At 33.2% G+C, this 10,882-nt stretch overlaps 2 protein-coding genes across 5 annotated transcripts; one reads left to right on the top strand and one right to left on the bottom strand.

The window, feature by feature from the left end:
• Window positions 1-449: 449 nt before the first annotated feature.
• LOC105325732 (B9 domain-containing protein 2) lies at window positions 450-2,657 on the bottom strand. Of its 2 annotated transcripts, none has more exons than XM_011425419.4 (4): window positions 2,531-2,657; window positions 2,013-2,100; window positions 1,774-1,899; window positions 450-1,002 (listed from the first exon to the last, which is right to left on the bottom strand). In XM_011425419.4, exons 2-4 carry the CDS (start codon window positions 2,098-2,100, stop codon window positions 689-691), a joined length of 528 nt encoding a protein of 175 aa, XP_011423721.1. In that variant the 5' UTR covers window positions 2,531-2,657; the 3' UTR covers window positions 450-688. The 2 variants fall into 2 exon arrangements, with proteins under 2 accessions (XP_011423721.1, XP_011423723.1); XM_011425421.4 differs by having other exon boundaries at window positions 2,536-2,657.
• A 120-nt stretch (window positions 2,658-2,777) lies between these two features.
• Window positions 2,778-9,313, top strand: LOC105325733 (tyrosyl-DNA phosphodiesterase 1). Of its 3 annotated transcripts, XM_034468651.2 has the most exons (16): window positions 2,840-2,998; window positions 3,141-3,269; window positions 3,423-3,993; window positions 4,195-4,407; window positions 4,518-4,561; window positions 5,047-5,102; window positions 5,327-5,423; window positions 5,702-5,736; window positions 5,988-6,080; window positions 6,377-6,547; window positions 7,062-7,323; window positions 7,502-7,617; window positions 7,933-8,040; window positions 8,172-8,274; window positions 8,466-8,568; window positions 9,141-9,313. In XM_034468651.2, the coding sequence occupies exons 3-16, from the start codon at window positions 3,459-3,461 to the stop codon at window positions 9,212-9,214; spliced, it is 2,010 nt and encodes a 669-aa protein (XP_034324542.2). In that variant the 5' UTR covers window positions 2,840-2,998; window positions 3,141-3,269; window positions 3,423-3,458; the 3' UTR covers window positions 9,215-9,313. The 3 variants fall into 3 exon arrangements, with proteins under 3 accessions (XP_065943758.1, XP_011423724.3, XP_034324542.2); XM_066087686.1 differs by lacking the exon at window positions 3,141-3,269 and having other exon boundaries at window positions 2,778-2,927; window positions 4,198-4,407; XM_011425422.4 differs by lacking the exon at window positions 3,141-3,269 and having other exon boundaries at window positions 2,778-2,927.
• Window positions 9,314-10,882: the final 1,569 nt, after the last annotated feature.

Genomic DNA, 10,882 nt, shown 5'->3' with positions numbered 1-10,882 from the left:
GGCTTTTCTTCAGAGATATCATAGGAAAATGTATAGAATCTATTAATTTGCAGACTCTGGCTATCTTGTAGTTTAATACTAAAATATAGTCATGTACAATATCTTGTAAATTATCACCTTTGGAATGACACAGTTTCATGTTTTGTATTTTTCTAAACAGAAAATGTTTAGGTAACTTATGGCTCTGAAAAAACTTAAAGGCTCCCTGATGTCAGAATATTAGTAACTTAAAGATAACTCTTGTTAATGAATCAAAAAGCATGTTATTATTTATCAACTTGTCTTTACTTGTCTGGATGAAAGAACTAGTTCTGGTAGTTTCATCCTAAGTCCAGACTGTTGTTAAAAGGTTTTCTGGTTTTCACAAAATTTGGCAGAATTTTTCAATTGAAAAGTTGTTGCCCTTCAAACAACCACAATTGCTACAATTAACTTGATATAACATGAACTACAGTATCATAAAATATATTTTATTATACATGTACATACATTTACATGATAAAAAACTATGTAACACATATACAGACACATGAAAAATTATGTATAACTAAAGAATGTGTCCCTACATTAGATGTTGCTAACATCTCTAAACCAATAAATTATATTTCATGTTATTCATGTCAATTATCAGGTAAAAAATTATGATGTCCAGTTTCAAAAAAATGCTTCAGAAATATCATTACATGTATCAACATTCAATTCCATATTTGTCAAAGTTCCTGAGTATAACTCCGAGCCGTACATGTACACTTCCCATCGCAATGGTATGAAGTCTGTAACGATCAGCACCACTGTATATCAAGTCGGGGTTTTTCAGTTGCGGTCCCCCTCCCAGAAAATACTGTGACACTTGTTCCTTGAAACTCCCAGAGGGCCTCCAAGTCGGGCATTCAATTTCATGCATGCCAGGCGTTGTAGGTACATGACAGAAACCATAACCATAGAGTTCATTTCTTCCAAACGAATCTTGATGCCATACTTGAAAGTGAATTTTTGGCCAACCTGTAAATTTATAATTTTACATGCAAATATTAAGAGTATGGAAATAAAACAAAATTTATTTTGATTTTCTTATAAGATACTTGTCTCCCAAAAAGGAGACACATTGTGTTTTCTCTTCAACAAAAGAACTTGTCTTTAGAGTTTTGCAAAGAAAACTACCCAGGAATCTTTTGAAACATACACTAATGTAATGTTATGTACAGTGTACAACAAATCAAGTTCCTTTGTTCATTCCTATTTCGTTGAGCCAGAAATGATCATCATATTCTTGCTCCAGTTGTCATTACTTATTACATGGCTTTTGTACCACAGTCCCTATCTCATGGAACCATGCGTAATTAAAAATCTTGAAAACATTGAAGAGTTCCAACCCCAAATTATAGAACTTCTTGTTCCTTGCATCATGATAATATAGATGGCATGCAATTCATGACCACAGATACTAGAATTCCATGAAAATGATTAATGTGTATTTAAACAATCAAAAAGAAGTTATGTTCGAAGTTAGAATTTCCCCAAGATCTTTGTTTAAAATTAATAATGACCAAAAATCTATATTAATGACTCCCAAAAGTAATCCTCTCCAGAGTACCCTCCTTCCATGTGTATGGAAAAACATGTAATGTTCGTACTTAAGTCATGATTCATTCTCTCAGATAAATTAGCATCTTCAATTTGGAGAGTTTATAATTGCCCTGAATATAATCTTTCGAATTGGGAAAAGCATTCAACCAGTCAAAATTGTTGGGCCTGACATGCTCTTTTTCCTACCTTGTAGGCCTTTTGTTGCATAGTGAATGTCTATGGGGTGAGCCCAGTATGCTGCGTCATGTTGCTGCGGAGTATCAACTTGTGTCTGTCCTTCTCTTAGACCCGCTAAAGCCTTCCAAGCACCACCTAAAATAAAAGTCAAGCAAATATTGCATTACGGACAATAATTGAATATGGATGCACATTTTCTTCATAGTGTGTTAACTGCTATCATTTAAAGGCCATGTACAAGAATATACCTGTGTTTATTCCCCATTTACAGAAAAGACTGTGGTCAGGAAAGCCAGAGGCTCCAACGATTTGTCCAACAATGTGAACCTCAGCCATCTACAAGAGAATAACGCCAAATCACTACATGGATGCAGAAAATGTAACAAATGTCTTTATTCAGAGTCTCTACCTGTGTTTAATATAAGCATCTATATGTATACTGTCTATTAATGTTAGTGTCTAGCTAACTGTCAAAGTGAGAAAGTTCATGCTATTTCAATAAAAAACATCATTACATGAATGACAATATAATACACATTAAGTTTTATCCATAATTATTTCTGACAAAATAACTAACAAAATGATGTTATGAAGTATATGGTAGAAAATGAATTGGGTGAAATTAACTGGTGCTGCCCAGACATGTTTCAACAATATCATTGTTGCTTGACTGTGTTAATGAACTATGAGCTACGCTCAAAAGCTTATTTAAAATATTGCAGAAATGGTTAAATGATAAGATTTATGAGAGATATAATGAACAAACCTTACTAAAATTCCTCAAAAAAGACGTTTAATCATCTCTTCCAGATTGCAAGCAGTTGGAATGTTTACTTCTATGTATATCAGCCACTGTTTCGTATTCAGATATTCGTAAATGTGACCAACACAATAGATCTGTAGATTTAATTTATGTACACATTATGCAAACATTTTGTGTTCATTTTTCAAAATAGATAATGATTATTGTTATTGGTATCATCTGTGATATTTATCTACAAGAAACTTAAAATGCGAAACTATCACTGTATAATAAACCGTCAAATTCAATATGAAAATGAAAGTTCAATGTAAATAGAAGTGCCGAAGTGGTGATCGAAACTTGCATGCACGTATCATGCATAGTGAGCTGTTGTTATTTGTTTACATTGTTTGTATCTAAGGTATTTTTATGCGCCTATACTTAACAAATTAGTCTAAGCCAGTAAAATACTGTAAAACAAGAACAGGTCTGGCTCCACCGTCACCAAAATTTTCAAATCCCTCAACTCGTTCCTCAACTCAAATCCTATAAAGAAAAGTGCATAAATTTGAGGTCAAACCTCAGATTTGAGGCTGAGTATTGACTTGAGGAAAGTTGGTGACGGCGGGGCCAGAGGTTCTTACAACATATGCGTGTTTCCTATGATATCTCTGCTTTAGTATAGTAGCTCGCGCTGAAATTGACATTTGACGTCGGGATATTTTTAGACATAGTCATTAGAGGCACGCTGAACATCACTGAGGTATATGATAGAGGAATCTCACAATAACATTAGTATTTGGAAATATTTCCGTACTGATAGATTTTTCGTCAAAATGATTATAACTATCGCGATATCATAGGACGGGCTCATATAACGTTTATGTATCAACTGAACATCCTTTCTTTTAAACAGTCCAGTAAAGTAAGAAGAAAGCTGTAAGTGTAAGAAATGTCTGATACAGATTCTGATATTACCATTGAACCAGATCCAAGTGATTGGGATCATTCTCCAAATCTCTTCACCCCTTCCCCACCTCAGTCGGTCTCCAAGAGACAGTCTTCATATCATCAGTTGTCTGACTCTGACAATGAGGAGCCATGTTCCTCTGTGAAACACTCATTTCAACATCAGACTACAGAAGATTTATCCAATGGACGCAGCTCACCAATGTTGCTCAAAAGAATTAACAAATCTTCTTTGTCAAAATCCCCATCCTCAAGTTCACAGAAAAATGAAAAATCAATAGTTTTTGGCAAAATTGATGATCAGAATAATTCAGCAAAAGATAAAAAATTAGATGCAAGTAAAGGTGTTCCACAAAAAAAATTACATGACTCTCAGGTGTTAAAAAGAAAACATTCATCAGGGGACAGTTCAAAGAGGGTTTCAGAAACAATCTCTTCTCAAGCTCTACCTCCATGTAAATATGGCTCTAAATGTTACAGGAAAAACCCTGATCACCTCAAGGAATTTTCCCATCCTTGTAAGTATACAGATGTTATGGCATGTTAATTTTGGCTCATCAATATTTTTAATATTGTTTGTAATTTTTTGTTTTGATATACGTTATGTTCTTGAATGCTTTGATGCTTTTACATCTGTAGTTTAATATCTATATAAGACAAACAAAAATTAATAAACCTGTAGCGACAATGTCTGGTATTTGTCAGTTCCTGTTTTGCAGCAGTTAATGACAGCAATGAAAATGCTAGAGGAAGAAAATCCACAAAGCAGGAGACATCTCCGCCAATGAAAAGGCAGAAGACTGAAACAATATCACTGACATCAAAAGAACCCATAGATGTCTTCACTCATGCTCAGCCATTGAGTTTCTTTTTAACCAAAGTCCATGGAATCTCTAGTGACTATAATGGTGCCTATACAATGAGTCTCAGAGGTATATACAGACAGGCCATCAGAAAAAAGATTTGAATTTTTTTGAAGTACAGAAAATTTATGTTCATGAAAAATGAAATTTCAACTGGAATCATTTCTTTGACATTGCAGACATTTTATCAGAAAGCATGGGGAATTTGCAAGAGTCATGTCAGGTAAATTCACAATAACATTAATTTTGCCTCATCAGCTTCACATATGACACAAGTTTTCCGCTGACATTTCCCTTTACACAGATTTATTTTTGTTAGTAGCAATTGCAGTCATCTTGAAAACTCAGTGGTCTGAAGATCAAAGCCTATAAATTTTGAGGTTGGGTCAGTGAAAATAAAAAATCAGGAAGTCCAATGGACTTGTGGAATCAGGATATTTTCACTCAATTTTTATGCAACACTCTGTATGTTATGTGTCACATGAGCTACAAAAGATTTTGGGGCCAGTAAATTTATTTGGGGACCAGTACATGTTGACAGATCACTGGTCCTGCTGGCCAATAAGTTTTAAAAGTTTTCTTAGAGACTGCAATTGGTTCTTTAAAATGTAGCATATTAATTGACTTGAAATGTTAAAATATGCATTTAATATTTTTTACATGTTAATGCATTAGTAAGTATCATCTTTCTTGTTTTTTTTTTTATAGTTCAACTACATGTTTGAGATTCCATGGCTCATCCAACAGTACCCAACATCATTTAGGTAGAAAACCAACTACCCTGTAGTGGGGTTTGTCTATGAGATGTTACATTGTGAATCATTAACCATATACATGTACTGGCATTTATTACTGTGTTATGGGAGATGTGAAATAACAGTAATTTGAGGCATAATGCGAGAGAAAAAAATGTTGAAATTTGATTTAAAGGAAATGACCATTAAGAGTTGTAGTTTTAATGATAACAACCAGTACCTGAATGTTTCAGACAGAAAGCTCTTCTCTGTGTCCATGGGTTTCAAGGGGGACAAAAAGCTGGATTGGAGGCAGATGCCAGAAAGTTTACAAACATCAAGTTTTGTCAGGTGTGGTTTTAAATGTAACTTGAATACCCAGTATTATTTCTAAATATTGAAGTACATGTATACCCTATGTCTGATTATGTCTTAGAGTGTAATTTAGGTTTTCCATTTAACATTATTGATGGATTCAAACCTATTTTGTTCTATTGCTCTGCTATATAATGATTCTTGAAGAGAGAGGAAGAATTTGTTTGTAAAAAACACTTGTTTGTTAGCTAGGGCAATTGCTATAACATTGTAGATTGTTTTGTAAAAACTCTTTTATAATTAACCTTTTGTAGGCAAAATTAGAAATGCCATATGGAACTCACCATACGTAAGTACATCTGTATTTTGATTTACCCTGGAAACATTATATTTTTTCATAAAAGGGAGATAGTTTTGACAGTAATGCCAATTTCTTTTTTAAGTAGCTTGTTTTATTCTCTTTGAATATCCTATGTTTGTAATACAGAGAGCCACAGACATGTTGATTGTGCTGAAAATAATGTATTTAAACATTTCATATGATATTTTGACAGTAAAAAAAACCTCCAGCTTTGAATTATGTTTCAAATGTTTTTGAAGGAAAATGATGTTTTTGCTGTATGATAATGGACTTCGTGTTGTGATCCACACAGCTAACCTGATAGAGCGTGACTGGCACCAGAAAACTCAGGGGTAAGAACATGAAATCTACCGCAGCATACATGTGTATTTAAGTTATTGTAGTCAGTGCTTCAACCATTACATCTAGTGTAAACTACTGAAAACATGGAAATTTTCTATTTTCTACAAAACTATACATGATATTAAAATTCTACCAGTGAGGATTATAATTGTGGTGTCTTACCTGTTTATGCAAACAGTAATATTATGTAATTCAATGCACAATTACTTTACCCAACCATTTTGTTCATCTATATCTAGTTTAGACTTGCATGTACCATTAATTGCTTGGATATGTACTGCTGTAGGATTTGGATAAGTCCTGTCTTTCCAAAGCTGAAATCAGGTCCTTCACCCACACAAGGGGATTCTCCCACTCATTTCAAGAGGGACCTCCTGCAGTATGTCGCAGCCTACAAGGCTTACCAACTGAAGGATTGGCAGGATCACATATCTAGGCATGACCTATCCTCAGCTAAGTAAGTGGGTGGTGAAAATATCAGCAGTAATATTGGTTAGAGGAAATTCATGGTGAAATGATACATCAGCATGATATTCCAAAGTCATTGTAGCTAAAATATTTGCAGTGACATGTACATGCACATTACAAGTCAATGTTTTTCTGATGTCCTTTGTTGTATACCTGAGGCGAGTTCAAGGAGCGAGTGCTTGCAATCGTTCGCCAAAATTTGTGTTGCAGGTATGGGGAATTTTGGCAAGCGTTCACTTTGTTGAACTTACCTCTGTTAAAACATGCCAATACATTGCCAAGTTCTTTAAATAATTTAATTTTGACATTGATATTTAATTTCTCAGTAAAATTAAGTACTTTAGACAAATTCATGGACCACACAATTTTTCTTTGTATTGCTTTCTTTCATATCCTTTTTAGAATGCTATTCCTTTAAAACTTGTCCGACAATCTTCTGTCTTTTCATCTTTTTCATTACTTCAATGTATCAAGAATCTAATGAATAAATATCTTTCTTCCAGTGTTTTCATTGTGGGCTCAGTGCCAGGCAGACACATGGCAGAAAAGAAGCACTGGTTTGGTCACATGAAACTTCGGAAGCTGCTGAATGAAAATGGACCAGTGAAAGAGCAGGCTTCCAAATGGCCAGTGGTTGGACAATTCTCCAGTATTGGGTCCCTAGGAGCCTCCAAAGAGAACTGGTTGTCTGTGGAATTTTTGCAATCTCTTGCAACAGTGAAAGGAACAAGCAGTGTACCACTAGCTCCTGTAGAGTTCAAGCTGGTTTGTTTATTTGTTTAACAAAATGAAAAAAAACTATTATGTGAATACTGTGATTGAGTACATTGTTACATTGAAATGCTTGATTAATATATCAAAATATCATACAAATATTTAGATATATTTTAAACTTCAATTGTAATCCATTTTCCTTTTCTGATATTGTGATTCTTGTCGTTAGATTTTTCCTACTGTTGACAATGTGAGGACCAGTCTAGAGGGCTATCCAGCAGGAGGCTCCATCCCATACAGCATCAATGTTGCCAAGAAGCAGCCATGGCTTCACTCTTACTTCCAGTAAGCTAGATTTCATAACAAATTAAAGTTCTTGGTCATACTAGAAGATTGAGGATGCACAAAATGGCAGAAACTGAATTTTCAATTCAAAGTTAAAATATAAAAAAACTGAGTTATTCCCCCTTGCAAAAAAGATTAAGCCTAAAGAACCAATACTTTCTTTTTATTTTGGCTTTAGATTTTGTGTCAATGTCTAATTTTACAATGAAATATGAATGATTTTATAATGTCCTATGAAACAATATTGAGTTTGCTTCATACATTTATGGTGAAGTAATTACATGTAAAATGAACTATTTTACTTTTGTTGTCCAGCCAGTGGAAGTCTGAAGGAAGGGGAAGAAATCGGGCCATGCCTCACATCAAAACCTACTGCCGTCCCTCCCCGACCTGGGGGGAGGCTGCATGGTTTCTTGTTACGAGGTCAGCCAAAAATACCTTATACCATTTATCTTTATGTACACTTTGAGTAACTTTTGCCTTGGAGAAAAAATGTAATTATTTGATTTAAAAGAATCTTGTTGCTGTCTTTGAAAATTCTCTTTTTATTTCAGTTCTAACCTATCAAAAGCGGCATGGGGGGCCTTGGAAAAGAAGGGGAGTCAACTGATGATTCGGTCCTATGAAATAGGAGTGCTGTTTATCCCAAAATATTTGGTAAAAACTATGGCATCTGTTAGAAAAATACTAATCACATTTAATATGCACTAGCTAGGAAACCTAAATTTTCATTTGAATATTATGATAGAAGAGAATGAGAAATATCATATTGGTTTTCCATTACAGGATGATGATAATTAAGAAAATTTTTGAAATGTCCGTTTATCCATCTTGCATTGAAATTACAGGTTGAGAATGCAGTGTTTAAGTGCTCAAGTAAAGTGAAAGAAGCTGGACAGAAAACTTTTGTTCTTCCAAATGATCTTCCACCCAGAGCATACACCAAAAGCGGTATGTACACCTTTAAATATGCTACTGACTACTTAAATCAAAATATTGATAAAAATATGTACATAACAAAATTTTGTGATTTCAACAAAATGTTTCTGCATGTGTTTGAAAAAAAATAGTTGCAAGTAGAGAACTTTGAAAATATATTCATGTACCATAGTTTTTCCTACAATGTGTTGTGTTTTATGATTGTAAATACTTAGAACTATATAGCAATCATAGAATTCACAAAAATTTCACATTTTTCATGAAACATTCATTTAAAGAGAAAGTGCTATTTTTGTATCAATTAAAAGGCAATGAAAACAATAAAATTTTGTTATTACAATGTATACGTAAGAAGTATTTTACAAGCTTAAGAACAAGACTAAGTTTAATCGGTATATTGGCTTAGAAGTCTTTTCTTCAGAAAATTTATGCTGGACCTAAGCTCGAATTATGACTCATCTATCTCATAATAAAATGTTTGAATTAAAAAGCATGTACATGTATTTGTATGCATGTACATATTTATTTTTTTTTGGTAAATATGCAAAATTCTGTTCATAACCAGAGAGTTTTCTTTTTTCCAGATAAGCCATGGATTTGGGACATTGCACACAAGGAATTGCCAGATTCCAATGGAAACATGTGGTGCCCAAGCTAAATCTGATTGTTGCAAGAAAACTTTAAATGTGTTCACCAAGTTTCAGATGCTATAATAAATCTAATGAATTTATTTATTAAAATTGATTATAAAATTAAATATTTTTCTTTTTATTGACCGTCAATATTTGCACTAAGTATTGTTTTAGTCATTGAAAACATTGCTGGTGTATCAATTTCTGTTTTAATGATGGGAGATCAAATTTTTGAAATTACTAGATGGTAGACAGTGCAGTGCATAATTTTTTTTCTACGCTATTTCATGATAGATTCAGTTTCACACAACGTTTGTTATTTATGTTTTCTTCAATCATAGTATTTTCTGTACAAGATGCAGTGAAATTGTTGGTATTTGGAATTTCTTGCATGTAATATGTTGATGAAGAAGTTGCATATGTTTAAAGTGAAAAGACTAAAGCCTGATTATGTATTCTTCATAAAAAGGCTGATTTTCAATGTGATCTGGTTTTCATGTTTTGAATCATTCCCGCTTTTGCTACTTTTTGGATCGGGCTTGGCATTCGGGTAATTTCGACACATGAAAAATGGGAAAGTTGAAAGTTGGCCTAGTTAGCTTGCTCAGTTGGACTTGTTAAAAGTGTCTGATGAAAAGAACAAAGGTATAATTATATGTTGTTGTTTTTTTTTAAATATATTTATATATATATGTATTTTGCGTAGTTTCCTACGAAATAGAAAAGGGGAATGGTATAAGCTAAAGGGTTGTTAATGTTCACCTCAACCAGGGACGTATATACGTCCCTGCCTGAACTCAGTAATTTTTTTTTTTTATGGATTGGTTTCAAATTATCTCTTCATGTATTTTGATGAGTATTATTAAACTCGATCGTCTGATTCATTTTAAATTTATGAGCATTGATCCCGTAATGGGTTTAATTACTGACAAAAATGTGCATGTTGCTGTATGTACTCTGCCCCAAGATATCCTCACGTCACATTTTACTTAATTATTTAATGTTTATAGATATCTTAAGGTTCAAACAATATTCATTCATTAATATTTAAAAAAAATCCCAAGATTTTCCCTTTAGAAAAACCCTATAGCTTGTTAGGTTTTAATACACAGTTTAATTTAAAATAAGTCATTGACGAAGATTTTGTATTGCAAATGCCATGAAAGGTCCCCTATAATAACATTAAAAAATTGAGGAAGTTGTCCCGAGTACTTCCAAATGGAAAAAGGTGTCAACATTTCCCATAATAGATTTCAATAAGAAAGATTGTTTTTGTTCTTCATTGTTAAATTCTCTAGGAAAAAAATTATACAGCTGAATTAAGTGTCCATGAAGAAATCTAAGGTTTTTCCTATTGTTTTGATTTCGATTGTATTTCTTTGATGGGGATATGTATTTTTGATAGAAATCAGCAAAAAGTTACTGAAACAATTACTTAATACAGACTATAGTAGGAATTTTATTCAAATAGCGGTACTTGAGTTGGTCAACATTGCAGTGTTTGAGATATGTACAATAACATAACATGCAGATGAATCTCAAATTTTTTATTTTAGAAATAAATAAACCTTTGAAACCAATGTATCTAGTTGACAAATATTTAGTGTAAATAGATTTTCTAAGCAGCAGTAAACCCATGAGCTACCTTAAGCTACAGTTGCAAATCTGTTCAGTTCTTATTATCTATGAAAACT

Source organism: Magallana gigas, chromosome 6, assembly GCF_963853765.1.
Source record: "Magallana gigas chromosome 6, xbMagGiga1.1, whole genome shotgun sequence".
Classification (NCBI taxonomy): domain Eukaryota; kingdom Metazoa; phylum Mollusca; class Bivalvia; order Ostreida; family Ostreidae; genus Magallana; species Magallana gigas.
Note: the sequence above shows the minus strand (reverse complement) of the source record. Positions and strands in the feature narration are given on the sequence as shown.

What these genes read in the sequence shown, in the direction of transcription:
- LOC105325732 (XM_011425419.4), bottom strand. Translation starts at nt 2,100, where the DNA reads ATGGCTGAGGTTCACATTGTTGGACAAATCGTTGGAGCCTCTGGCTTT. An exon ending in TAAATGGGGAATAAACACAG is followed by an intron (nt 1,900 to 2,012) that starts GTATATTCTTGT and finishes CTTTTATTTTAG; the next exon opens with GTGGTGCTTGGAAGGCTTTA. An exon ending in TGCAACAAAAGGCCTACAAG is followed by an intron (nt 1,003 to 1,773) that starts GTAGGAAAAAGA and finishes ATAAATTTACAG; the next exon opens with GTTGGCCAAAAATTCACTTT.
- LOC105325733 (XM_011425422.4), top strand. Translation starts at nt 3,459, where the DNA reads ATGTCTGATACAGATTCTGATATTACCATTGAACCAGATCCAAGTGAT. An exon ending in ATTTGCAAGAGTCATGTCAG is followed by an intron (nt 4,562 to 5,046) that starts GTAAATTCACAA and finishes TTTTTTTTATAG; the next exon opens with TTCAACTACATGTTTGAGAT. An exon ending in CCATATGGAACTCACCATAC is followed by an intron (nt 5,737 to 5,987) that starts GTAAGTACATCT and finishes ATGTTTTTGAAG; the next exon opens with GAAAATGATGTTTTTGCTGT.